At 43.7% G+C, this 26838-nt stretch overlaps 1 protein-coding gene across 2 annotated transcripts; it reads left to right on the forward strand.

Annotated features, from left to right (window-relative positions):
- The first annotated feature begins 3939 nt into the window (after positions 1-3939).
- On the forward strand, positions 3940-25875 carry KLHL8 (kelch like family member 8). Of its 2 annotated transcripts, none has more exons than XM_032109508.1 (10): positions 3940-4001; positions 11842-12085; positions 15027-15575; positions 17984-18170; positions 18873-19016; positions 20181-20292; positions 21972-22140; positions 22669-22828; positions 23790-23991; positions 24383-25875. In XM_032109508.1, the coding sequence occupies exons 2-10, from the start codon at positions 11882-11884 to the stop codon at positions 24504-24506; spliced, it is 1851 nt and encodes a 616-aa protein (XP_031965399.1). In that variant the 5' UTR covers positions 3940-4001; positions 11842-11881; the 3' UTR covers positions 24507-25875. The 2 variants fall into 2 exon arrangements, with proteins under 2 accessions (XP_031965399.1, XP_031965400.1); XM_032109509.1 differs by having other exon boundaries at positions 3952-4001; positions 11780-12085.
- Positions 25876-26838: the final 963 nt, after the last annotated feature.

The raw sequence follows: 26838 nt of genomic DNA on the forward strand, positions 1-26838 counted from the left end.
TCTAAAGGCAATTTTAGATAATGGCTGTGCTGTGCAGTGCTGAGCTACCTCAGCGCTAGCTCAAAGGCACTAAGAAAGAGATGTTTTGCATGTATGTATAGCCCCATGATTACCTGCAGCCTTGGAGCCTGGCAATGGGTATGGTTGTGCTAGTGCAGTTCTGGACTAACAGGTTTGGGAAAGGGATTGTTCTTCATTCAGCAGCTAATCCAGGATCTCTGGAAGATGTCAAGTGACATGGTGCAAAGCTCTACTCAGTGCAGGACACCTTCATGGCAAGACGCAGCTACCTGGCATTCAGTTTCTCTTTGAAGCCTCCTCAAGGAAGGTGTTGATGCTCCTGCGGGTTTCCACCTTGTAGGCATATCTGTACATACTGATGTAGCTGAGATTAGCACACAAAGCCACAGTCACTCAACACCCAAAGATCTTTTTCACCCAAGGTTATGCTTTGTCTCTGAGCTACCAGGTCATGATTTGATTCTTTGGACCAAGTGAGCTTCCTTTTTTTCCCTCTGAAACAACTGAAAAAACAAAACCAAACCACATACACACAAAAATCCAGCTATTTAAGTTTTCACAGTTGGCTCTCTTTTTTTTTTTTCTTTTGAGGATTGTTACTATCAGGGAATAGCAATATTTTTATATTTGTTGCCTTTAGAGCATAAGATAAAGTACTGAAGTCTTACAGGTCTCTACGATTGCTAATCCAAAGAGCTACTACAGTTTTAAACTCAAGGCTTTAAGAGAATCCAGACAAATAGTTATTTTACATTTACTAAGAGAAAGAGGTAAAGCTTTTACCAGAACGGTCACAATAGATCCCCAGGAATCCAGCCTCAAAGTCTGCCCACATTCAGGAAAAGGTAACCTCTTTCTGTCATCAGGGATTTTACCTTGCCCTTATAAAGCACTGCTTGTGAGGACTTAGGGGATGTAGGTATCTGAATGTATGCGAGAGCAGGACCAGCAATATGCCAAGTGCCCCAATGGCAGTAAAACCAGACAATGGCATCTTTGTGGGTTGAAAGCCTGATCAAACTATGACTGAAGTCAATGGATATTACAGCTGGAGATGGGGGTCAGCAGCTTTGACCCAGGAAGAGGTGACCGGTCCGGGGAGATGGTCCCGAAAGGAATAGCCTTCCCGAGGTCCAGTGTCTTCCCTCAGCTGCTGGCAGGAGGGCCCATGCAGAAGCTGTCAGCTCTTTAGTGATTATCAGCTCGTGATTCCAGCTCAGCTCTGCAGGGCAGCCTCCAGGCCAAGCCAGACCAGAGAGAGAGACGAGAAGGCTCATGTGGCTGGTTCTGCACGGAAGGTAGCTTTATTATGGGTCCCCTCTGGCGAAGGGGGGAGCCAGGGACGAGAACCCTCTTCCTCAGGGGCCCCAGAGAGCTTGCTTTTATAGGGATACAGGGGATCAGTAAAGGACCAATGGATTACAGAGGATCTGGGATGGGAACAGACCAATGGGTTACAGAATGATCTGCATAGCGTCTCCCAAAGGATTGTGGGTCTGCCTTTCCTCGCTGTGACCAAAGTGGTTGCCTTTCCAGGGAGTCCTGCTGGGAGATTGCTCAATCTCCTTATCTCAGCAGACGTCCCTCCAGGACAGTGGCTGGGCATACCCCACAAATGGAAGCCCTTTTTAGTGGTTTCCAGGGGCGTTGGGTGAGAGCCACAATACATTGCAAGCAGTATCACTAACTTTCAAAGCAAGAAATAAGAGCACAAAGTCATTATAACAGCAGTTTGCCCACTGACAACTCCTACCTTTTCACAGACCTTGCTGCAATCCCCAGAACTCATCTGAGGAAGCTGGCAGGTAACATTTCCTCCCTTGGCACATCTTAAGTGTCATGCTTTCATCTTGAAGAGAACCAGTCTGGGCAAGTAAAGCAGCTGCCAGGCTGGACATTGTGGATATATGATGTACAAACTCTGAGGCCAACGGGGAATATAAGTGTACACTGCGATAGAAGGGGAGGGGAAATCCACAAAACACAAGTCTGTATAGGTCACTTTTTCCAATTCCAGCCTTTTGGAAACTCCACATGGACAGCAGCATCTCTGCCACATACATTCAGGTTAGTACCTTTCAAAAACATGGATGAACGTGGGGAGGATTGCTTGGGATTTTTATGTTCAGAAAAAAAACTAGAAAAAAGGCATTGCTGAACAGGAATTTTCTGAGATGTATTTATGCAAAACCTAAAATGTGCTGGGTTGATCACAACTAGTGCAACTTTTTGAGAGGCACATCATATAATCAAATCAGCTGTTTGCCACTGAATTTTCACCATCTCTGACCTCTATGGAATTAATGGCACAGGGGTGTGGAATAACAACCCAAACCCATCAAACAGATATATTTGAGATAATAACAATGATCCCCATATTTTCATGGACAGTGTTCTGGCTCTTTCTCAAACAGGCCACCTCAAATAGCAGTGTTATTTAGTTTATTTTTGCCTTTAAAGACTCCTAAATAGATGTACTTCTCCTCCTAAAAACAGTATATGTGTACTCTGTGTGAAACTGCAGACCTCCAGCCACTCTTTCTCAGATAAGCATGGATTTCTAAAACACCTTCCTGCTTTTCAGCAGAATTGTATTGGGTTCAGGAAAAAAGGAAATCCTGGAATTATTATGCACATCTGTAGAGGTGGACTTGCCATCCAGTGTGAGTCCAGCTTTCTGCTCTGCCGTATGGAACTGGGAAATCTACTGTACGGAATTGAAATCTACTGGGCTCTTATGTGGGGCTGGGGGTAGAGGGCATTTTCACTTGGCAAGCTGTGCTTTTGTTCAAGGAAGACTCCATACTCCCCAGGGCATCCATTTCTTTCATAAGGTCTTTCTTTGGTTCTAACAGCCTGCAAAACTTTCCTGACCAATTCTTTTCAAGTTCTGAAGTCAAGCTTTTACCAAATGGGACCAAGACTTACACATATTATTCCACAGGCAGAGAGGGGTACTACTAACAAAGAGACTGAATCAAACCAGGGGGAAAGTGTGTATTGGGGAAATGTATTCCTGCACTGGAGGGGGTGTATGCATCTCTCTGTGTGAGATATGTATATATAAAAAATATACACCATAGAATGCAGAGCTGGTGGACAGGTGGAGAGGAAGGAGCTGGTACAGCCTCTTCCTCTCTCTGTTACATCCTTCTCTCTCTGAACTCACAGAGAGCAGTTCCTCCAAAATCTGAAGCAGGATCACTCTGATCTGTATTACAAACGAAAGAACCACAGAACATGATTTGGAAGGGACAGACAAGGATCATCGAGTCCAACTCCTGGCCCTGCACAGGACATCCCCAAGAGTCACGCCATGTGCCTGAGAGGATAGTCCAAATGCTTCCTGAACTCTGTCGGGCTTGGTGCTCTGACCACTTCCCTGGGGAACCTGTCCAGTGCTCAAACACCCTCTGGGGGAAGAACCTTTTCCTGATATCCAACTTCAATCTCCCGTGACACAGCTTCAGGCCGCTCCCTCGGGTCCCGTCACTGGTCAGGAGAGTGAAGAGATCAGTGCCTGCCCCTCTGCTTCCCTTCACGAAGAAGCTGTAACTGCAATGAGGTCTCCCCTCAGTTTCCTCTTTTCCAGGCTGAACAGAAAGACCTTGCTTTGAAAGTGACCTCATCCACTCCTCACACGGCTTCCCCTCAAGAACAGGGAAGATTACTCTCGCGGAGATTGCCCTAACTGGGGGACAGGGTGATGGTATTTCTCAGGAATTACTCTGCCTGCTTCTGCTTCCCACTGAAAGTCAGCCATTCTACCCGGCAAGTACCAGCCTGGAAAGTCTATTTTCCACACACACCACTGAGCGAAGGGATGGAACCGCCTCCCCGCGGGGATCTGCGGGGGCGGGAGCGCGGGAAGCGCTGCGGGGCTCCCGCCGTGGCCCGCCCCTCGGCGCATGCGCGCGGCGCGCCCCCTAGCGGGCGGCGGGCGTTCCGCCGGACCCGCCGCGGCGGCAGCGGCAGCGCAGGTGAGCGGGGCGGGCAGCGGGCGGGCACCGCGGCATTCACCCCGGCTCTCACCTCGCACCTCCCCTGCCCCCGCAGCCGGAGGGCTGCACCCCACTCTGCGTTCTTCCCCCGCCGTCCCGCGCCCTCGTACCGCGCTCGTACCGCCATGGCGGCTCCCCCGCCCTTATGTAACGCGCCCCTTGCCCTCAGGTTCCGCTCAGGTGTCCCGGGAGCGGGCTCGGCGGGGCGGGCGGTGCCGCGGTCCTCCCCCTCCTCGCAGCACCGCCGTGGACTGCTACCCCCGGGCACCCCGGCCAGGGCGGGACGGCCCGGAGCCGCTCCCGGGAGGGCCGCGGGCCGGGCCCGGCTCCCTCCTCGGCCACGGGGATCGCCGAGATCGGAGCCAGGGAGCCGGACCGAGCGCGGGTGTGTGGTGAATTAAAGTGGAATCCGTGCAAATGGGTACCCGGGCTGGGGTGTGCTCAGAGAGCGCAGAGGCGGCACGGTGCCCGGGCTCGGCATCGGGGGGCTTGCGGTGCGGGGGCATCCACAGAGAGAACCCTGGCAGCCACACCACTCGAGAAAGAGATAAACGTTAATTAAAAATTAACTGAGCCCGGATTCCACGCGTTTCAAGATGCTCCATGTGCAGACCACAGCCAAAGGTAGTGCCTTAGTCAGCTCACTATTGGCGTTTTGTAAAGGATAACGAGTAGTCACTTAGCTTACCCCAAAACAAATATTTGTGCTAAAAAAAACCAGCAAGAAATTGCCCTTTGCTACTGGGGAGAGCCGCAGGAGTTCCTAGCCTCTCCTTCCTTCTCAAATAAATGAGAATTTAGGATGTCACAGCTCCCCCAGCCTGCTTGGCTTTCCTTCCTCCTTTGATGGGTTCCCCCTTCCCATCTCCACTCAAGGCAATTGCTTACTGGCCGCTGGGAAGTAGATCTGTTTCCTCCTTTTCTTAAGTCATTCCTATATATCCTACACTTGTAAAAGTTACAAAACTCAGGGATACCTGGTTTTCTGTGATTTCTGTGCTGGGTGCAAAGGCTTCGGGAAGGATAATCAAGAAACAAATCACACTACAGACAAGTACCACAACAAGTAAAATAGCTGATCAAGTGTTGGCAAACAAAACCACAACAGACATGTCACATATGTCTTTGCTGGAAATGGAGGTTAAGCTGTATTTTGTTCAGCCACCTTCTTCAGGCAATGTGGTCTGAGATTTTGGGTCAGTTTGGGCTGAGTCCCCTGTAATCTCTGTGCAAATTCTTGTGCTGTGAAAAAAGCTTGACTGCGTTGTTACATGGCGAGGTTGTGCCTGGGGTTTCTGTGCAGGGTGTTCATTACCTCATTTATTTTGTTAATTGTTAGTGGGATGTCAGTAGCCTGGCATCCAGTTTTCTAGTTGGCCATTTATTTGTAAAGGCAAATGTAATCAGTCACACGAAGACAGGATCATTGTGTAATGACTGCCAGTAACTTGATGCAAGGCAGCACAGTACCACATTACCCAGTGCTTCAGTTCTTCCCCAGCAGGTTTCACCGAACAGATTTTGTAATAATAATCTCCTGCAATGGTTATAACATCTTGGGTTGTGAAGCCTTTTGTCTTGTATTACCTCTGCCACCTCTTGATTTCAGATTTTGAAGGAGCTTGCAGCTCCGGGACAAAAGGAAGGTGATACTGCTTTATGATTTGAGCAGTTTGTCTTGTGAATCTCTAAATGAGAGAATGTGATGATAGTTGGCAGCTAAGGCAGAGAGTCCTGGGACAAAGGGACTGGTGTGTGTGTGGGAAGCATTGTTTCACTACAGTTCTGGAATGCTCTGGTGGGTACCATGCCTTGATATACACATCCAGGATACAGGAAGCTGCCAAATGACTTAGAAATAATTTTGCTCTCTGTTAATACTTCCTGGGAATGGCTGGACTAAATGCTGCTGTGGAGACTATTAAACTATTGTTATTTTTAATATGGTCCATTGTTACAGCGGGGATTACTGTAACACTCATATATCAAACCAGGAGTCCCGTGGAAAGGAAGTATATATGGACAGATTCGTGGTAGATGTTTCAGAGATCTTTATTTCTCCAGCCGCATGGCCGGGGCTCTGCTCAGGAACTCCTCCAGTCACGGGACCCGAGGGTCCTTGCCCACGCAGGGGAACACAAACCAACCAATGGGGAATGAGGCTGACCAGGGGCAGGGAAACCTCGTGTCTCCCCCCCAGGGCCCATCTCCCAGGGCTCCATGGCAGGGGGGGAGACCCCAACAGTCCATCAGAGAAGACAATAGTGCCTCTCCTTGGTAAGGGACTGTTCTGTGTTGTCGTGATGTAATAGGCTAGTTAAATTTTCGTATCTATCCATCAGCACTTCACTGTGCTCCCATTGCACCAATTTTCAGTGGGTTTTATTTTGTGTTCTACTTTTTGGGTCTTCCCAAGGTTACATTGCATAAATAAACCATGTCTTAGTTACCCCTGTATCTGCAAAGCAGAGTCCTACTTTGCTGTTTTGTGACTTCGGAGGGATTTTGCTGAGGGTTGTTCTGAAGCAAAAGTAAATCAAGCATAAATAAATCATGGCATATTAGGGTTTTGTTTGTTTTTTATAATGCAAAATTGAACAAAATTGCCAACCTGTTATTCTATAAATCCCGGGAGACAGGTGGCCTTTCTGGTGTTTCATGGAAACCAGGATTAAACCTCAGTAGAACTTCACTGAGCATTGAATCAAAGGGAGCTGGGAAGAAGCTGTCTCAAAACGGCATGAAAGGACTGCCAGGAGGAATTATTTCCAAAATGAAATTTTATCTGATGATGCTTCTCATGCTCTACAAAACACCTTTTCTGTTGCATTTTCTAAGGAGGAGCAGTCCTCATTCACTGCTTGTGTGTCTACAGCACTGATGGGGTTTTGATTATACATATAAAAATCATCCAATTGATGATTTTGATGAGAGATGGTGCCAGCTGTACCCATTTCACTGTTACTGAGCTACCTGTGTGACAAGTAACACAAAACCATAATGTCACTTTTTGCTGCAAAGAACCTTGGAAATGCTGAAAGGATTTTGAAACTGTATATTAGTGTTGTCTAAGAAACTTTTCTATGTGTTTCTACAAAAGCAATCCTGGTGGTTTTAAACAAGCTAAACCAGTTAGGTGGGTGGATTCTGATTATTTTTCTTTGTTAAATAACTTTCTGCTGAAAAGTGCAGTAGGCTTGGGGTTGTAATACAGTGTGTAATTTGAATATTCCCGTGTTTTCCAGCCTTGTCTGATTTGACCTAATTAGCATGGGCATCTGAACAGTTTTGCATAAAATTTCCACATCATCCTTGATAGAATTAGTGAATGGAGAATGGGAGAGAGCTGAGGATTTTCTACACTATTTCATCTATCAGTTTTTTCCCTCCATGTTCCTTCTTGCTGATGTAGCTGTAACCAGACTGAGCAGTGAAATAGCTGCTTGCACAGTCCCTGCCAAAGCTGCTGCTTGTCTGCAGTTTGCACTGCAGCTGCCTCCTACACTTCCCACTTCTCTCCATCTGTGTCTTCCTTAGCTCTGCCAGCTGTCCTTTTTCCAAACGTTCAAGTTTTCTTAGCACAACACAAGACAGCAGCTCAAATTGCTCTGTTAGGTGGATTAAACTGGAGAAGATCTTGTTGCTGCCTCTGCTTTCTGATCTTGTGGGCAGCAGTGAGAGCATTTCATTACCCACAGAGACTCACCAGGCTCTGTGTTAGACAAGTTAGTTTTACACAGCCACACGTACAAAGGCACATTTCTCATCTCCTTAGATTAAAAGGCCTTTTTGTTTTTTGAGGGAGGCTGACTGCCCTTCTCTGCACAGATCATGATGTGATTTTCGTTCATCTTTGGGGTGGGTAACCGAAATTACATACAGGATACTTGGTGAAACTTCATCTGTATCTTGATTTCTCCAGCATTTCTGCCACCATTTTTCCAGCTTCAGTACCACTGAATAAGGAACATTGGATTTATAGGTATCATAATACCTCTTACCTGAAGGCTGCCTAGTTTTGGTTATAAGTGGGAATTGTGGTTTTGTTAGTTTTGTATCACTGAAGTGTCTTCCTTCCATGTGTCAGAGGAAGAATAAGAATGATCCCTTCTTTCTGGGACACCATCTCTCAAGGTGCTCCACAGAGGAAAGAGGCCATGTACTCCAACGTCTAGATTGGCTTGTCGGTCAGGATTCCTGGGATTTAATTTCATTATGGGGGGAAAACAGAGCAATGTTATTCATGTCCTACCACTGTCTGTTGTCTTCAATTTCTTTTTGCTTCAAAATGGAGGTAATTTTTCTCAACTGAACATAAGTACTCTGTATGACTTGAGTAATTTTACACTTAATTCAGCTGAAGATTTAGCTAGAATGTCTGAATCAAAATCACATCACTTTAGGACTGAATTGCAGCAGCTATAAGATAACCTCTTTGTGCTCTGACCTCCCATCCTTTCTTGCTTCTATAAGTGTGAGGAACAGCTAGGAGGGGATCCTCAGTCCCTTGCCTGAGGGCCAGCACTGATGACCAGAACACACTTTGGGGTCTGGAACAGCTGCACTCTTGAGAATAGCAGACATCATCAATATTTCTAAATTTTTAACTTGAACTAGAAAATTTCTGACTGACTCTCAGCAAATGATGCTGAGCTGTAAACATGTGTGGGGTTTGTTTGGGTTTTTTATTCAGACAGCTACTTCTTCATGAAAAGTGTCAAGCAGCTGTTTACAAGGAATGATAGATGATGTGATGAATGAAGCACTTCCTTTAGTTTCCTAGAGTCAGTCACTTGCTGTGATGGTTACTTGTGCTCTTAATGTCAAAATATTAGACTGTGTGGAGGCTGGAAGGCTTAATTGCCAAGATGAAAAAGGGAGCACGTTATTGAAGTTCTGAATGGCTATGGCAGTGTTTTGTTCTAGAGAGGAAAGACTCGGTGTGTATGTGGCATTCACCCAGGACTAAATTAACCTCAAGTAGTGGGATGTTATTGTTGAATTACTATTGATTTGGGGAGCAAATCTGTTAATGGCTCTCCTTAGTTTGTGGAGTTGAAATATACTGACCTTCATGACTTTGTGATGTGATCTTCAGATTTCCAGAGCTTAGTATCTTGATTCAAGTGCTACTAAAATTAATTTCTTCTTCATTTAAAATCTGAGAACAGAAAAGGCCTATGGCTAAACATGAGTCCAAGACAGTATTTTCTCCAAATGAAACGAGGCCACAGCTGGTACTTCCCATAGCAGATGATGATTTGTTTGAAGACTCAAATTGTGAGATGCTGTAGTTAAGAGCACTAGAGGATTTGGGGATAGGTGTCTAAAAAGATTTGCATGACCGAGGTGTATGACAGAAACAAGATGCTCCTGAATTGGTGACTTGGGGGAAGAATAAAAATCTAAGATACCTGTCACAAAGTCTTATCAAAAGAAAGCTGAAGTATGTCAATCTACTGCTATCTGGATTTCTGAAGGTTATGTTACACGTTAAATTTATAACAAGGTGCAGAACCTTCTCTTTACCTGAGGAACAGTAGCTGACTTGCTCTCATGTTCCCATACCCATATTTGATACCACAATACTGGGCACTCCCTCATACATGGTTTTCTTATCTATGGCTGTGTGCCTGAGTAATGCCATTGGTTTCCTCTGGTATCATTTCTAGTTTCTTCCCCTACCATATCAAGTGTGTACTTAGTATGTATCAAATATATAAATCCAAGTATGCACTTCTTTTCTTACAGGCAAGAGCTCAGAGCATCTCTGAGACCTTTATTTGCTATGAGCATGAGATATGGATGAAAAACATTGCTTAAAATCAGTTGTGTTTGGCTTTTGTAGTATTGCTTAGTTCATTTATAGCATAAAAAATTCACCCGAACAGCAGCACTGATTTTTTCATAAGACTCATGGGTTTTATGTTGGTGTTTACAATGGCATACCCAGAACAGGTAAAATGTACACCATCAGCATTTTTTACCTTGAGACACAGAGTAGATGAGGAAAGTATGTGTGCAGCTGCAGTTAAAGCATGAGGATAAATGTAGCTTATGTGTCAGATGGAAAAACCTTATGGCTTGGGAGCTGTATACTCTCATTTAGCAGTCAGTGTCAGTTCTGTCTGAAAGCAGTGTTTCTGCTCACTGTAGCAATGGTTAGGTGTGAGTAACCAGGGAGTGGTGAAGCCAGAGTGTCAAAGACCGAAATAAGCATGAGTTCCCTACAAGTGTGGGCTAGAGATGCTATATCTTACCTCCATTATCATGTGAATGAATAACACATGATGCCTTTCAACATCCTTGTACAGCATTTCAACTACAGTCTTTTCCCTTTTGTTTGTTCACGCTAATTTTTATAACCTCAGGAGATTGTGTCTGAAGCTCTGTGTCAGCTTCAGATCTCAGTGCTAATAGTGACTTCTTTGAAGGGCACGTTAAACATGAGTACCAGTCATGGAGGATTAATTTGAGAACCAAAATATCCTAATGAACTATATATATATGTGTATATATATATATATATACACACTATATATATATAAGATATAGAAAAATATCTTAGTAATTTGTCAAATCTGGCATAATGAAGCTAGGTTTTCAGCAGAAAAAGGTATTCATTGCTATAAACTATATAAAGATCCTGTGATCCGTAATATTTTTTGAGATAGTCTGTAGTTTTGGAAGAAGTAAGATCTTTCTCTTACTTATCTTTTAAAGGAAGAATACTTACCTTGCTGAAAGCACCACACAGGCAGATATTCCAGGCGTGTTTGATCCCACTTTAACCTGCCTGGCCTGGTGCAGCCACCAGCTCTGTCACCACACAGGACATGGAGCTGGCAGCAACCCTGTGACCTACAGCAGGAACGAGTATGGTCGCCTCAGGTCACTTCCTGCTTTTTCTCTGGTACTGATGCAGGAAGAGTTGTAGATTTAATAAGAGGCATGGACACTTTCAAAATCTCCCAAAGGAAAATCAGTTCTGCTCCCAGACATGTGACTTAAATTGTTATTGCAGAAGAACTTTTTGTTCTTTTGGCCAGTCCACTTCCTCCAACACCGGTGTCCATGAGCAGAAATCACTGAACTACAGCAATCATCAACTCTTAGCATAGAATGAAGAATGAATGCATCATAAATTAACTAAAAAGGCATGAAACCAAACGTAGTCAGTGTAAGAGGAACATGCTTCTCAATATACTCTGGAGTACCTTCCAGCACTTAAAGGGGGCTTATTACAGGAAGAGTGACTTTACACAGGCAGGTGGTCGCAGGGCAAATGGGAACAGTTCCAGTGAAAAGAGGAGAGGTTTAGATTAGATGTTAGGAGGAAGTTCTTTGCAGTGAGGGTGGTGGGACGCTGGAAGAAGTTGCCCGGAGAAGCTGCAGATGCCCCATCCCTGCAAGTGTTCAAGGCCAGGCTGGATGGGAGTCTGAGCAACCTGGTCTAGTGGAAGGTTGGAACTATATAATCTTTAAGGTCCTTTCCAACCCAAACCATTCTATGATTCTGTGGTATCTATTTGCTTTTTCTTTTTCATGTCCTTTTCAAGAAGTGTGGACAACAAGTTGATAAATAATGTCTTTTCCTAAAGGTACCTACATAAGATTCAAGTGGGTCTTTTATTTTTGTCCCTTCTGCTCTCACCTTCCCCAGGTAAGACCATAGGCAGTAATATAACGAAATCAAAGTGTTATGTACTAGCATTACCTAATGTCTAATTTTCTTTTTTGTGTGTGTTTTTAAACAGGAAGATGAACAGAACTGAATTTTAGTACCTAGCTCCTGATGGGCTGGATTTTGTCTTGGCAGGAGTTTTTGAAGATTGATGCAGTGAGAGAAGAAACAGCCAATGGCTTCAGAATCCATGGTCCCTGAGCAGGCAAAACAACATCTGATGAAAGGAAAAAGGCGGCAGCAGCAGCAAGCTCGGTCTTCCAACAGTGATGGGGATGACGATGTCTTCATGTTTGAGGCAAATGAGGCTTGGAGGGATTTTCACAGCTCTCTTCTTCACTTCTTTGAAGCTGGAGAGCTCTGTGATGTTACACTAAAGGTGATACTTGTCACACATCCATTGCATGTAGCAGTCTGAAGATTAAGTTGCAAAGAAGTGTGTTGGGAGGTGGCTGTGAATATTGGCAGGGATATGGAAGCCACAGAATCCCTCTTGGATCTGAGGCATCTCTAGAGATGCTCGTATTTTTCTCCTTATTTAGGAAGTTTACAGCTGAAATTTAAACACTTAAGATATTGACAATCTGAGAGAGGAAGTACATGACTTTGGCCTCATCCATCTTTCCTTCTAAGCAAGTTTCCAGAGTTGGTCAGTAATTACTGTGCAATTCTGTCTCCTTGTAGCCTCTTTGTTCTCAATGCACTTTCATCCCTAATTTTACCTCCATTTCTGCATTTTGTGCTGTTTTGCTAGATTCTTCTCAGCAAACAGGATTTCTGTAACAAATCTATCTTCCAGCATTCTTCAAAAAAAGAAAAAAAAAAACAAACCCAGACAGTTGTGTTCTACAGCTGATCAAAGAGTAAAGGAGAAGAGGGAGGAAGGAAATTTTATGATTCTTGCATAGCGTTGCTTTAATGCATTATTTTAAACTCAGCTGTATATTACTTACATCCTGATGACAATAAATTTGTATCTAGCATGCGCAGAAGTGGGTGCCAGCACCTCTAAATATTAAGTATTGCTTAGCTAAACAACTTACTAGTGCAAGATAGTTACTTAAGGAATAATGATGAAGCACAGTTCCTAAACCAAGAACAAATGACACATGCCTTTAGGAGAAGTTGTTAGCCTGCCACTTTGACTGTTAGATATGAACAGGGAAAATCCCTGACAGATGTATATCCCTGGTGTTACAAACTCTCCTCATCCCTTTTCTTGTTGACCTCATTCTTACCTTCCTTCCTTTCCAGTTACCCTTGCAAAAAAACGGCAGACAGTCTTATTTTATAAACATAGTTAAATGTATACTCCTGCTAGGGAAACTTGCCTTGGAAAAAACACTTTACTGGAGCTGCAGTTTAACTTTCCCTAAGTTAGGCTTGTATTAATGTTCATTTGTATGATCTGTGTGGAGCTGCTTTGATAATTTAAGAATATTAGATGACATGACTTGGCTTTCAGTGAAGGCTGGAGCAACCTGTGGAAATCTTATTGTATGGCTTCCTAAATCAGGGATTTCCAAGTGGCTGGTAACTATGTACTTGAATTAGAGTTTTCATGGGGGCTTGATTTTTCTTCCTGTAGTGCTTGGGCCTCGCTCAGGTTTTAAGAATAATCAGATCTCTACTGAACTTTCTGCCTTTGTGTGTGACCTGTGATAGTGAGCAATTCTGGCATTGCTGTTGTCAGACTGATTATTGTTTTAACTGCTGGCTCTTAAAATAGGATTGTTAGTAACTGGAGGGGAGCTCTTGATTTCAAAATACCAAGAATATGCTAGATAACTTGTGGAAGGTCCCTGCCTATGTTAGGGGGTGGAACAAGATGACCTTTAAGGTCCCTTCCAACCCAAACCATTCTGTGATTTAAAATTAAGCAGATTTGGGTAACATAGTAAAGCCACTTAATTCAAAAGGAAGGTTTAATTAGAGAGTGGGATGATGGGCAGAATAAAAGTGTCTGAAGGTAAGAATAGCCTGGGAGCTTTACGTAGCAGACCACTGGTAGCATTTTTTTGTATCAGTACTGTAGTTAGTTGGTTGGAGTGCTGATAACAGTAATAAGCTGTGGGAACACACACGGAGACTTCCTCTGGAATTAATTTAAAATTCTGGAATTTCACCTACTCTGCTGCTGCTGTCATATGAACAGTCTTAGGAGGCTGTTAGAAGGCAGAGAGTGGCAGATGAATACCATCTGCTTTTCTCCTGTTGGTTTGCTTTTTGTTCATTTGGTAGGTCTGAATTGTTCCTTCTGGGGTGATCTGATGTAATCACACTGAACCGTCCATCTTTTCCTCTTTTTTAATCTGCATACTCTTGCTTGTGTGTTTGCTTTCTGTACTCAACTCGCTGCTCACCAGCTAGGTTACACTTGTGTTGATCATACTCTTTAAAAAGGTAGAGCAATTGTGTATTGAATCAGAGCTAGAAAAAACTCCAAAATATCCTTTATAATTTAGTATCTTTTTATTTTAAGTGCACAACAGCTCTCTGTAACACCTTCATCTGAAAATGAACATGTTATTTGAGTCGGTCAGGGAAACTAGTTGCTTAAGTCAGCCATCCCTTTATGTTAGTGCAGACTGCAGAGTGACAAAGGCTGTAAGAAAGCACTCCTGGAACACAAATAGCAGTGGATTGGTCATTTACCTTCAATATTTAGATTATTTTTTAATGTAATGGAGTTCTAGAATTTTGTATGTGAAAAGCTTATTTTACATTTTCTGATCAGAATTTTGAGAAATCCCTTCTCTTTTTGGGGAATACACTGTCTTTTGTGGCTAAACATTCTAAAAATACTGAAGTGATTGGTAACTTTTAATAACCCCTGAAATAGCTGTTATTGCTATGTTTTTACATAAATTTGCTTCTATAAACATCAGTTCCTTGACAGTAATAAAAGTACAGAAGTCTAAATTAAGTAGTCTAAAAACGTCACTTTCTAATTTTCCTCCCCTTAAAGTCTCTGAGTACATATAAAACTAGTGTCTCCTGTCTACAAGGTGCATCTAGAATATTTCTACAGAGGCTTCATAAGCCTTTTAAAGAAAGTCAGGTTCAGTGCATCAGTGCTTTTGCTTCCTTGTATTACGGCTTTGCTCTCCTCTGATGGCCAAGTTACAACTTAGAATTCCTTGGGATACATGGATGTAATGTCAGAATTTCAAGGCAAATGGGGTTAATTTGTGTGGACAAAGTACAGACGAAACACATCGAATCTAGAATTCTTATTTCAGCTTCACTGCTCCTCTTTTCACAGCCAAAACCGACATTCCAGTAAAACATCAGGGGTTTTTTTGTTCTTTTCTTTTCAGGTTGGTTCAAAGCTAATCTCCTGCCACAAACTGGTGCTAGCTTGTGTTATTCCATACTTCCGAGCCATGTTTCTTTCGGAAATGGCTGAAGCCAAGCAGAAGCTGATCGAGATCAGGGACTTTGACGGCGATGCCATCGAGGACCTGGTGAAGTTCGCGTACTCCTCGCGGCTCACACTGACAGTGGATAACGTCCAGCCGCTCCTGTATGCTGCCTGCATCCTGCAGGTGGAACTGGTGGCAAAGGCCTGCTGTGAATACATGAAGCTGCACTTCCACCCCTCCAACTGCTTGGCAGTCAGGGCGTTCGCCGAGAGCCACAACCGCATCGACCTGATGGACATGGCTGATCAGTTTGCTTGTGAACATTTTACAGAAGTGATGGAGTGCGAGGACTTTGTCAGTGTGTCACCACAGCACCTCCATAAACTCCTGTCCTCCAGTGACCTGAATATTGAAAACGAAAAGCAAGTTTACAATGCTGCTATCAAGTGGCTGCTGGCCAATCCACAGCATCACGCTACGTGGCTGGATGAGATCCTTGCACAGGTAGGGCACACAGAGGCACCAAGTGCCTGTCCCATCGCTGGTTTGGTTGTGTAATCAGCTCTTTGTACGTGGGTAGATCTCAAGCTGAAAATGTTCATAGCTTTTGGTGCCTCGTCCAGTTCATGGTTGGGAGTTGACAGTGTAAGCAAGTTAAGAGTTCTTAAATATCAGGGAGAAGTGATATTCTCCCGTTTCTGTAGAGAGAAGGGTACTCACTTTATACTCATGGCTGGGAGGTGGGGGACCAACAAAAAGCTACATCTGCGCTTGAGCAGAAACGTTTTATATTGACACAAAACAGAAAATAAAGCCATCACTTCACTTGGCTTGCCACTCATACAGCCTGATATGCTCACTGCCCTTGCTGTTACGTATTTGTACTTTAGAAAGGAGGCAAAACTGCTGAGTTTTCTTACATGGCTAGGAAAGGAAACTAACAGAGATGTGTCACATCAAGTTGTGCTACTTCTAGAATATTTCATGTATTTCATTAACAAAAGAGCAAGATGTGTTAGCCCTAGTAGGCTATGAAACACGATAGACTTTTTAATGCTCACTAGACTACCATGGTAGGAGCCAAAAGGAGTTGGCAGTTTAATTGTCGAGACTTGATGCAAGCTCACTGCTTCTGAAAGAAAACACATACAGGTATCAAAAGGTCATTTGGCTGGACTTACTTGAACACCCATCGGAGTTCCTCCTGTCAGAGCATTAGCTGCTTCACTTATTCAAGCTCCCTGTGTGCTGGGTATGGGGGTTTATACAGTATTTGTGAGAGAATATATGTGGAGAACCTGTACCGGGAAGGATTTGCACGCCATGTGCTGCAAAACATGCCATGTGTCTTAGCAGGTAGGATTGGCTGTGCAGTTCTAGTTGTCACTGAACTCCAACTTGATTATTTTGCATTTGGCTGAATTGATAACGTTGGCATTATGTGAGTAAGGAGAGGTCCACTAAGATGCTGCTGTCATTGTCTTCATGAATCATTTTTCACATTTCCTAGGAAAAGATCACAATGGTTTATTAGCTGTCTTCCAAAAACCTTCAGTTTCATCTAGACTAGCGTGAGGTTTTTGGTACAAAAACCCCTTCTTTCTTACACTATGCTTAAACTTACAAGCAATATAATTAGAGATTTAAAAAAAAAAAAGTTATATTTATTGCCCAGTTGTGCTAGTAGATGAGATTAACAGTTTTATTCTGTTGATGGAAACCAGAGTCTAGATTCAAGCAATGAAAAAGTAAACCCCTTCCTTTATAAATACGGGTTATTTGCCAGAGCATAGGGAGTCATCAGTTGACTTGGACATTACTGCTAGCTGAAAATATGCCTGGGCTTCTAGGCAGTGATTATCCATGTCATAATCAGCCTTACAGGTTTTACTCCCATAATGAGGATCTGAGTCTGTCCGCCTGGAGTTCTTACCACATCACTAACCTCAGGAGCCTGTCAGCAGGGCTGCAGTGGTGCTTTAAAGTAGCCTCAAATAAGCTGGGCCAAAATAAAGGAAGAAGTGGGACTGAAAGCAAGGAGGTAAGGAAGAACAGGTAGAGGCACATGCTTGCTTCAAGACAGGGACGCTTGTCAGTGCTGTAACAGGCCCATCCTGCTGCTCTGAAAAGCACTGGAGCTGCTGGACTTCTTCGCGATTGCTGTTGAGCCAACTGAGAGCTGCTTGACAGCGTTGACTCCAAACCTTAAGAAGTCAGGTGGATTGCTTCAGTTCCCCCCACTAATATTTGTCCCACCTTTGCCTCTGATTGTACTTCATATTCTGCACTGTTTGTCTTACAAAGAAGAATGAAAGGTTTGCTGAAATAAATGGCAGGAAGGATTTTGAGAAGGAAACAATTAACTCTCAACATGTGGGGTTTTTTTAATCTTGAAGTCTGTGAAGTCTGCCTTAGAGAAAGGTGTTACTGCACTAGCAATACCTCCTTCATAGACACTTAGTTCATGGTGACAGTGTTTGCTTTTTGACTTGCCACCCAAAGAAAATGAACCATTCTAGCACAAGCCCTCTTACAGTGGCATAGCAGTGAGCTGAAAATTCATACCCAACAGCACATTAACCTGATAAAGCCCTGGTAAAGCCACGGGTGCTGCCTGCATTGTGCTGGGCAGGTGCAGGTGCAGCACAGGCAGCAGCTCATCTTCCTCAGCATGGCCTGGGCCAAGGGACACTTCTCTGTGGCTGAAATGCAAATGGTTGTAGCAAACATTATCACTAAAAAGAACTGTTCATATCACTGTTGTCCAGAACAGCTCTGAGAGCTGCTCTCCTTATTGAAGAGCATGGGGCTGCCGGCTGGCTCCGGAGCTGCCAGCTGGTGCATGTGCAGCAGTGCTTGGTGACACTCAGCAGTTCAGCCAGTTTCTCCAACTGTGTTCATTTCTGTGTCAGGTACGGCTGCCTCTCTTGCCCGTTTGTTTCCTTATGGGTGTTGTGGCAAAGGAAGAGATTGTCAAGCAGAATCTAAAATGTAGGGATTTGCTGGATGAAGCAAGAAACTACCACCTTCACCTGAGCAGCAGGGCAGTGCCTGACTTTGAGTACTCCATTCGCACAACACCAAGGAAGCAGACTGCTGGTAATTAAATGTGTGTCTGGTTACCCAGTAGGGAGTGGTGTGAAGAAAAGGCAGCACATCTGTGCAGGTGTCTTGATAGCAAGCAGGTATAGCTTGGTATCGAGGGTTGTTCATGACTTAATGCAAAATTGGGAAAGCCATTATGTACCTCTCTGGTATTTAGGTAATGTGCTGCATTTTCCTAGCAGAACTTTAGCAGTCATTTTCTTTCTTTAAAGCATTAATAATTTATCCTGATTGGCTCTATCTATATTAAAGCCAGAGCTGTTAAGTATGTTATGACCAGGCAATCTGTTCGAAGCTGTACTGAAAACAGTGGACAGTTCTCTTTCGGTGTTGAAGGCTGAGCTAACTTTTAAAGTCTTTGACTAACCTACACCAAAAGTGAGTGATGAATATTAGACTGCAAATCATAATTTCTCCATTGTATTTAACAAACAATGGATTTACCTCCTTAAGCCAAATCACAAAAAGCATATTTAAAATATGCATTGTTTTTACAAGAGCATAGATAGCTAATTGCCACAGCAGGATGTCAAGCAAAGGCCAAAATCTAGTATCCAGTTATGAAGGGCAGTGACTGTGCTTCTTGAAGTGAAATACAACTTGCCCCGAGCTACATAATTTTCAGTTGCTCTGCTATACAGCTGTTTTTCCCCATCCTCCTGCTAGTTCTCTGGAAACCTGTTTTGTGTTCTCCAGGTGTGCTGTTCTGTGTCGGTGGCAGAGGTGGATCGGGTGACCCCTTCCGCAGCATCGAGTGTTACTCTATCAGTAAGAACAACTGGTTCTTCGGCCCTGAAATGAACAGCAGGAGGAGGCACGTGGGTGTGATCTCCGTGGGAGGTCAGTAACCCTATTCAAGCAACCCCAGGCAAAAGGCACTTGTTTGCTCCTTCTGCTGAATTGGTACTTTCACTAGCTGTACAAGTAGTAAACAAATTGCTTAATTGTTGGATAGTCTTCAATTTAGTAAAGCTTCTCCCCCTTGAAGGAGTGTTTGGTCCTGAGCCAGTCTGAGACTGTGTTTATGGAAAAGACATTACTGGGAACTGACAGAGTTGGGCTGTTTCGGACTTGGGAAGGCTCCATGCAGACCTTATTGTGGCCTTTCAGTACTTGAAGAGAGCTTACCAGAAAGATGAGGACAGGCTTTTTAGTAGGGCCTGTTGTAACAGGACAAGAGGTGATGGCTTTAAACTAAAAGAGGGTAGATTTACATTAGATATCAAGCAGAAGTTTTTACAGTGAGGTTGGTGAAAACCTGGAACAGGTTGCCCAGAGGGGTGGTAAATGTCCCATCTCTGGAAGCATTCAAGGTCAGACTGGATGGTGCTCTGAGCAACCTGAAAATGAAAATGGACTAGATGAACTTTAAAGGTTCTTCCCAGCCCAGCTGAACTGTATATAGCCTCCTGCCTTAAATAGGTGATTTACTTTCTAAAAATCCATTTATAAAGAAACAGCCTTACACAGCGGTCACCCAGAATTTTCTAGTGCTCATACTGGCTCCCTTCTTACTTAAATCCATACTGGAAAGTTACTAAGACCATAACTCTTCCAAGAGCAGACCTAGCTTTATTTTTGGGTCTCCATCTTCTGAAAACAGGTCTGTGCAGTCCAGAGCAGCTTAGCACCAATAATGCAGCTTTCCCTTGTACATGGTAGCCCCTCTGTTGCTGCAGCAGAACAGAGATCATTTTTCTCCATGGAGAATCTGAAGAGACTGGTACATATGTTCAAACTGATTTGACCTGCAGTACTTTTTATTAGTAAATTAGTAAATTAGGGGAAGATGTTTTTGTCTACATAATCTCAAGCTTTGTGTAAAAGTCCACATTAGAACAGATTCCTGGTTGAGTACAGCATACAAAACTCTGATATTGAAAACATTCTAAAACTTTTACCTGTGTTTGACCTCTTTGTCTCCACATAGGCAGGGATGTTATATAAATGCAAACTGAAATGTTGCCAAGCAATCTCTGTATCAAAAGATGTCTGTGTGTTCAGGTAAAGTCTACGCAGTAGGTGGACATGATGGAAATGAACACTTAGGAAGCATGGAAGTCTTTGATCCTCTCACAAACAAGTGGATGATGAAGGCATCAATGAACACAAAGAGGTATACATATGTCCCACGCTCCAAGTCCTAGTCTGTGATGTGCCATTTCTTGCTGATGCTGAAAAACATCCTGCCTGTCCTGCCTTTTTCGGGTGTCTTCAAACTGTTCTATTTCTAGGATTCCCCACCCCCCCCATATTTTGGAGCTTTATGCTATAAATATGTTACCCTTTTGTTCTTTTTTTTTTTTGGAGGAGCTGGCTTCTGGAGCAGGGACCTCTTCTACTCCAGCTATGTGCTTGCATTCTGGCATCTAGGGCCTGTCTGCTATGCCCAGTAAACAACTTGGAACTGATGAACTGGTTCTGTGGGTTTTTTGCTCTTTTTAAGAATGAGCAAAATAACTGCCAGCATAACATGAAAAGTGAAATACTTCATAGTGAAAATAAAACAAGTGAAATACTACACCAGGAAACAAATAGCTGCCTATGTTTTTCACACAAAAGTCCAGAAGCACTCAATATGAAAGTGAGATTGAGGACTTTTCTTGCCTTGACATTTAAGATTCTTTTAAGGAGTTACTGGACTCAAAGGTCTGTAATTTTTTGTTTCTGCTGTTATTTAAATCAGTATCCTTAATTCTGCATTCCATTTTGTTATTTGTTGTTTTGAAAAGCATTACCCACAAGTAGGAATGAAATATTAAGTATGGCTAAGTCCTAAAGCTATTTGTAGCTGTCACCTAACTAAAGTAGAAGACCCAGACTCTGGAAGTGGCTTGCTCTGCTTCCTCCCTCCTGCCACCACCCTGGGGCATAATCTCAGCAACAATCCGCCCTAGATTTTTGTGGCATTTATTACTGAGTACCCGGGTAAATGGAAGGGTTGCTGTGTCTTGGCTACCTCCCAGCTCCACTCCTCCCATTCATGGAGGCATTGGAACACTTAGTAGAGAAAAAAACTGCCACCATTAAGTGGTGTCTGTGTTATCTGCTGAGGCAATTTAAGATAAGCCCAAGATCTTGCCACACTGTTTGTTCTGTAGAGAGATTGTGCCTCCCTTGCTCCTGCCTCCTCTGAGCCTGCCCTCTTTAATGAGACAAGAATATTGTCAATGACATGGTAGATCACCTCTCTTGGTAGTTAAAGCAGAAACTTGATGCTCATATTCTAGACCATACTTTCAATTTTATAGTACTGATTGTACTCTCATATTGGTAGATTAGTACAAGCAAGTTTGACAACCATTTTAACACTTAATAAAAATACACCAGAATGGAAGAAATTGCAATTAAATCTTGCTAGAGTTCAGCTATTTATTATCCAGCACAGGTTTGTCTTTTAATATGTATTAGTATCACCCCCAGTCATTCTCAAATGGTAGCAGCCAGCTATACCAACGAAGTTAAAACCAGCAGGTTTTGGTTCATCACCAGATTCAGTAAAACAAAATAGGAGGCATAAAAGTTCAATACTGAGATAGAGAAATCATACCTAAGACATTGTCACATACCCAGATATGTCAGCAGAGGACTTGGCCTTAGAGTTGACAAGAAGTCAAAATGACATGGGTGTGCAGAGAGCCAGCCACATGATTTACTATAAACGTCACTTTTTAAATTTGCATTACTCTTTCCCCCCTAGTTTGAAACAGGCACCATTCGTGTACCATTGCATTTGCTGTGTGGCTCCCTCTGGTTAAGGATTTGCACTGAGGTGTTGGTGCTGTGTTTCCCTAGGAGAGGCATTGCCCTGGCGTCCCTGGGTGGCCCCATTTACGCCATCGGGGGGCTGGATGACAATACGTGCTTCAGCGACGTGGAGCGCTACGACATCGACTCGGATCGCTGGAGCACGGTGGCCTCCATGAACACTCCCCGGGGCGGCGTTGGCTCCGTAGCCCTGGTGGTGAGTCACTGCTTCCTCCCAGGCTGTGGCCAGCTGGGGAACCCACCTGCTTTTCGGAGCTGCTTTCACAAGGTAGAACACAAGGTCTTGAACAAAATGCAGCTGGTGGGTATGAGCGCCTCTGGTCATCAAAACCCTGTGCAAAAAGTGGGGATATTTAGGATAATACTCATATCAAATTGAACTGTTTCAACAGTATTTGAGATACTGGGAGGAATACCCTTCTAATGACATGTATAGTGCTTCCTGTCTCAGCAGCTTGGTTTGTCATGGTCACTGTGTTTAAAAGTACCAAATGCATGCTGTACTTTAATCCCTTTATGCTCTGAAAAAGAGCTGCAACACTACATAACAGTTTCACTTCTTTTAATTGCAAGAGATAGCATTTATGTTCGATAATTATATCTGTTGTTGGAATTCTTAAATAAAAGTGGATATACCACATTTTCCTATAATTTTAACGCTGCTTATGAAAAGCTGAGTAAAGGCAACTACATCACAAATAATCTTTGTGCAACTGTTTTCCAGAACCATGTTTATGCTGTGGGTGGCAATGATGGTGTAGCATCTCTTTCCAGTGTGGAGAAATACGATCCCCACTTGGATAAGTGGATAGAAGTGAAAGAGATGGGTCAGCGAAGGGCTGGGAACGGTGTCAGCGAGCTCCATGGCTGCTTGTATGTTGTGGGTGAGTAGGAATGTGGCATTTTATAGTGCTGCTGCTGCCAAGTGCTGGCCTTTGGAAGAGGCTGTTGTTGCTAGAGGAACCAGGAACAGATAGAGCTGACCTGTACTTGGTGTTCTTGGGCAGGAGAAGAAAGCAAGCACAACCAGGGCACGCTTAAACGAAGGTACCTTAGCAAGGAAATGAAAAGCAGCTCCTAACCCACATTTCAGGAGGGCTGATCTGTTAAAGACAATATGCCCGTATTAGAAAATCCTCTCAAGATTCACTACTCTTGAGTTTCCTTTTAGCAAACTATTCTTAAATTAACACGCTTTCAAAGCACTCGAGTTGTGTTCCGAGTGTAGACAACAGTAGGTTTTTTTGCACTTATTCCACAGCTTCTTGTCTTGTGTGCTACCTTGTATTTACCTGCTTTCCTGAGAGGAAGATGCCAGGTAGGTGTGCCATAGTGATAGTTAAAAAGCCCTGATTTATTATAAGTGCTAAATAGGTTTCAAAAAAAATGCTCCTCTGACAGCTTCCCCAACAAGGGGAATGCATCACTGAGTCTTATATGAGGATTTTTTTTTCTCTACTCATATATTTGCCAATGCTGTAATTTGAGAATGCTGTTAGAGTGTGTTTTGCATAAAGTAAAATAAGTGCAAGATTGAGACCATCCTTTTGCTGGTGTTAGGTTTCTTTCTCTTCCAAATGGGAAGCTGTTTCATTATAAGTATGATGAATTCAAGGAGAAAAATAATAAAATTAGAATCCTTGCAACTTGAGTAGAATAAAACTGTCATTCTGAGTGATGCTTGTGCAGTGAGAGGAGGGAGAGCTGTTAGGTTAATTTTTAGGAGCATGTAAAGTTCCAGTAAAGAGAGAGCTGGACAGGACCCCCTGAATGCTGAGAATGCTGGTCTTGGATATCCCCTGCACCAGAAGTGCCAAAAGCTGATCTTGTGATGGTTGTTTGCAGGTGGCTTTGATGACAACTCGCCCCTGAGTTCGGTGGAGCGGTTCGACCCACGCTGTAACAAATGGGAATATGTGGCAGAGCTTACAACTCCGAGGGGTGGTGTTGGCATAGCGACACTGATGGGGAAAATTTTTGCAGTCGGAGGTCATAATGGCAATGTGTACCTGAACACAGTGGAAGCATTTGATCCCATAGTGAACCGGTAATTTCAAATGTTTTGCTTGGCTTAATAAGACAAGAAAATCTGCCTGTATGAAAACACCAGCATAGAAACAGTGTGCAGGAGGAGTCCAGCTGTTGTTTCCTGGTAATAATTGAATAATATCCATAACTATCAGTGCAGGACTGCTGCTTATATCACTAGGGCAGTCTTCTAAATATTTAAGCACCTCCTCCTCTGCTCCTCTCTATCCCTTGTCCTCACCCTTTCATTCAATAACATTCTCCTGCTTGTTTCAATTTGATTTTGCACTAAGTGGGGTGTGTTTTTGTGCAGAGTGAACAGCTAGGCAGTGTAACAGAATTTCAGGCACAGAAAATACTTCCAGGTTGCTCAGAAAGGGCAGGAACTTAACTTTCCTTTTTTGCCGTAGGTGGGAACTCGTGGGCTCAGTGTCGCACTGCAGGGCAGGGGCAGGCGTGGCTGTGTGCTCCTGTCTCAGCAGCCAGATCCGGGACATGGGCCAAGGGTCTAGCAACGTTGTGGACTGCATGTGAGCTCTGCTGCCTCCTCCAAATTCCAAAGGAATGCTACTAGGGAGGCACTGTGCAGCTTTTAAACACTGTGTTTTGTATGGTAGGTTAAGGAATAAATCAAATACATTTTCTTTGTGAAAATGGTATCTTCTGCAACTGTAAAGCTTTTGGTGGCTTTCTGTCAGTAGTGATACACAAAAGCCTGTGAAAACATGGAATAAAAGCGTGACTCACAGGAACAAACCTGCCAAGAACTGCAATCATCCCATTTCTGAGAAGCTATAATTTCAGAATCATTTGAGGCAGCTATTGCAGGGACTCAGTATTGAACTGTAAATCGATCAGGCATGTGGTGAGGAGCGCCGCAGCAGCTCCTGCTGCTGAGCTTCCCCCAACAGCCCTGCTGCATGTTCTCTGGAGAGCTCGAGTGCCATTTCATATAACTTGTTTTCTGGAATGGAGTCTTAAACGTTTCCCAGTTGTACAAGACCTTTGGAACAGAAGGTGTCTCAAGTTTTAGAAGGTAACGACATCCCTGATGCACACGGAGATAGCTGAGGCAGAGAAGTTCACTGCTCACCTCTCAAGGGAATGCTGACAGCAGTGGAAATTGCAGGGATTCAGTCTGAAAACTGTCTTAAAAAATACTTTCTCGAGCTAATAAACTTGTTAGAAAGCTGGAAAGATTCTTGATCTGAGTTTAGCCACTGGAATACTGGGATTCTCTAGTCTTCAGTAAAATCTGTAGTTACTACCCTCTTCTCCAAAGGAGTGTTTCTGTTGAGAGGTCCTTCCTGAATTTGTCCTACTTTGAGATGGTACTGTGTGAAAATGTAGGCTTCAGTGGTGTTTGAGTCACCATTTTTATACAAAATGGAAATGCATAATAAAATTTGTGGTATTCTGTAAAACTTTTAAGCGCAACTCTAGAAGACATGACTGATTTCAGTATCCAGTAGCAGCTCTGGTAACATTCTCAAGGTTGGCTCTTTTAAGGGAGCAGATAAAAGGGAGCAAAACCTTAAATGAACCAAAGAGAGTCAGCAGAAAGATAATTGGTAATAAACCAGTACTTCCATCAAAAATTGAGACAGCAACATGACAGCCCTGCATCACCTTGAACAGACCAAGTGACAATCCTTTGTGACCAAAGTTTCACAGTTACCAAGTTGTTCCAAATGCCCAGGGAGAGCAGCAAATTTCTCTGCATTCAGGACCAGGAGAGGCAGGACAGCAGGAGCGAGGCACAGTTGTATTTTTCTGCCGAGTTACCATCATTTAGCTTCCCTGCCCGAAATGGCTTTGCACTTTGGTAGCACCCAGGGACAAAGTGAACGGTACTGTAAATAATGAAACACTGCAATAAAACATTTGTACTTCAAAGCACGTTGTTTATTGTATCTCTGGAGCTTGCTGGTGCTGGGAAACATTACAACATTGAGTATTTTTTGGTTTCTGCAGTGTGTATTTCTCAACAGGAAGCTTCTGTTGGCAGAGAGAATCCTGCATTACAGCCATGGGCTGTTCCACCCCGCTGCCCTTCTCTCAAGGATGTGGTTAATCTTGTGGCTCTTCACCTGACTGAAGGGTGGAAAGGAGGGATAGAGGTTCCCTCTCTGGGACTAAATGTTGCCTTCTATGGATGTCCTGGCTAACAAAAACCCCAAGTTTTCTACCAAGTGACCCTGACTGTGAAACCAAGTGCAGGTTGCCAGCTGATCCATTTCTCCTCTGGGTGGGAGAGTGTGACACCCGTGGGTGTAGCCTGTGTGTGACTCACGCACCTGGACCACACTGACCACAGCACCTGCCAGGCACCAAAAAGGGAAGCATTCAGCAGGGAAATCAGGTTACAGCGAAAGCACTGGGATTCTCTGGCGTGTGGGAAGAGCTGGAAGTCACATGGTACTAGCTCAGAACAGGATCCTAAAATGGGCATCTCATTTGTATTTCAATGCACACCCCCTCCCCAACACTCATGTTCAGGCCTCTAGAGGTGTATCCCTAGGGACTGGCAAGAAAACTGCAAAGCAGGTTCACAAGGAACAACGCTGTTCCCAGAACAGTCCCACACTGTTAATCTTGGATGGCACCACAGCTAAATATATTTTGTACAGAACTGGTTTTAGAAACACCATTGCTGAAAATGTGCTAATGACGACAAAGTATAAAAAGAAATAAAAATACAGAATTACTGTGGTGACAAACTGCAGTGACCTACCTGCACATAAAGCTGTTGTGATTTAACAGCTGTCCTGGCAAGGGGACAGTGATGACAAAGGAATATATCCCCCCACTCCATGCTGAGGGACGGAGCAGCCCCACAACGGCAGTAGGCTCTACCCCCACACAC

Source organism: Corvus moneduloides, chromosome 5 (genome assembly GCF_009650955.1).
Source record: "Corvus moneduloides isolate bCorMon1 chromosome 5, bCorMon1.pri, whole genome shotgun sequence".
In the NCBI taxonomy this organism is placed as follows: Eukaryota; Metazoa; Chordata; class Aves; order Passeriformes; family Corvidae; genus Corvus; species Corvus moneduloides.

What these genes read in the sequence shown, in the direction of transcription:
- KLHL8 (XM_032109508.1), top strand. Translation starts at nt 11,882, where the DNA reads ATGGCTTCAGAATCCATGGTCCCTGAGCAGGCAAAACAACATCTGATG. An exon ending in GGGTGTGATCTCCGTGGGAG is followed by an intron (nt 19,017 to 20,180) that starts GTCAGTAACCCT and finishes CTGTGTGTTCAG; the next exon opens with GTAAAGTCTACGCAGTAGGT. An exon ending in TGGCTGCTTGTATGTTGTGG is followed by an intron (nt 22,829 to 23,789) that starts GTGAGTAGGAAT and finishes GGTTGTTTGCAG; the next exon opens with GTGGCTTTGATGACAACTCG.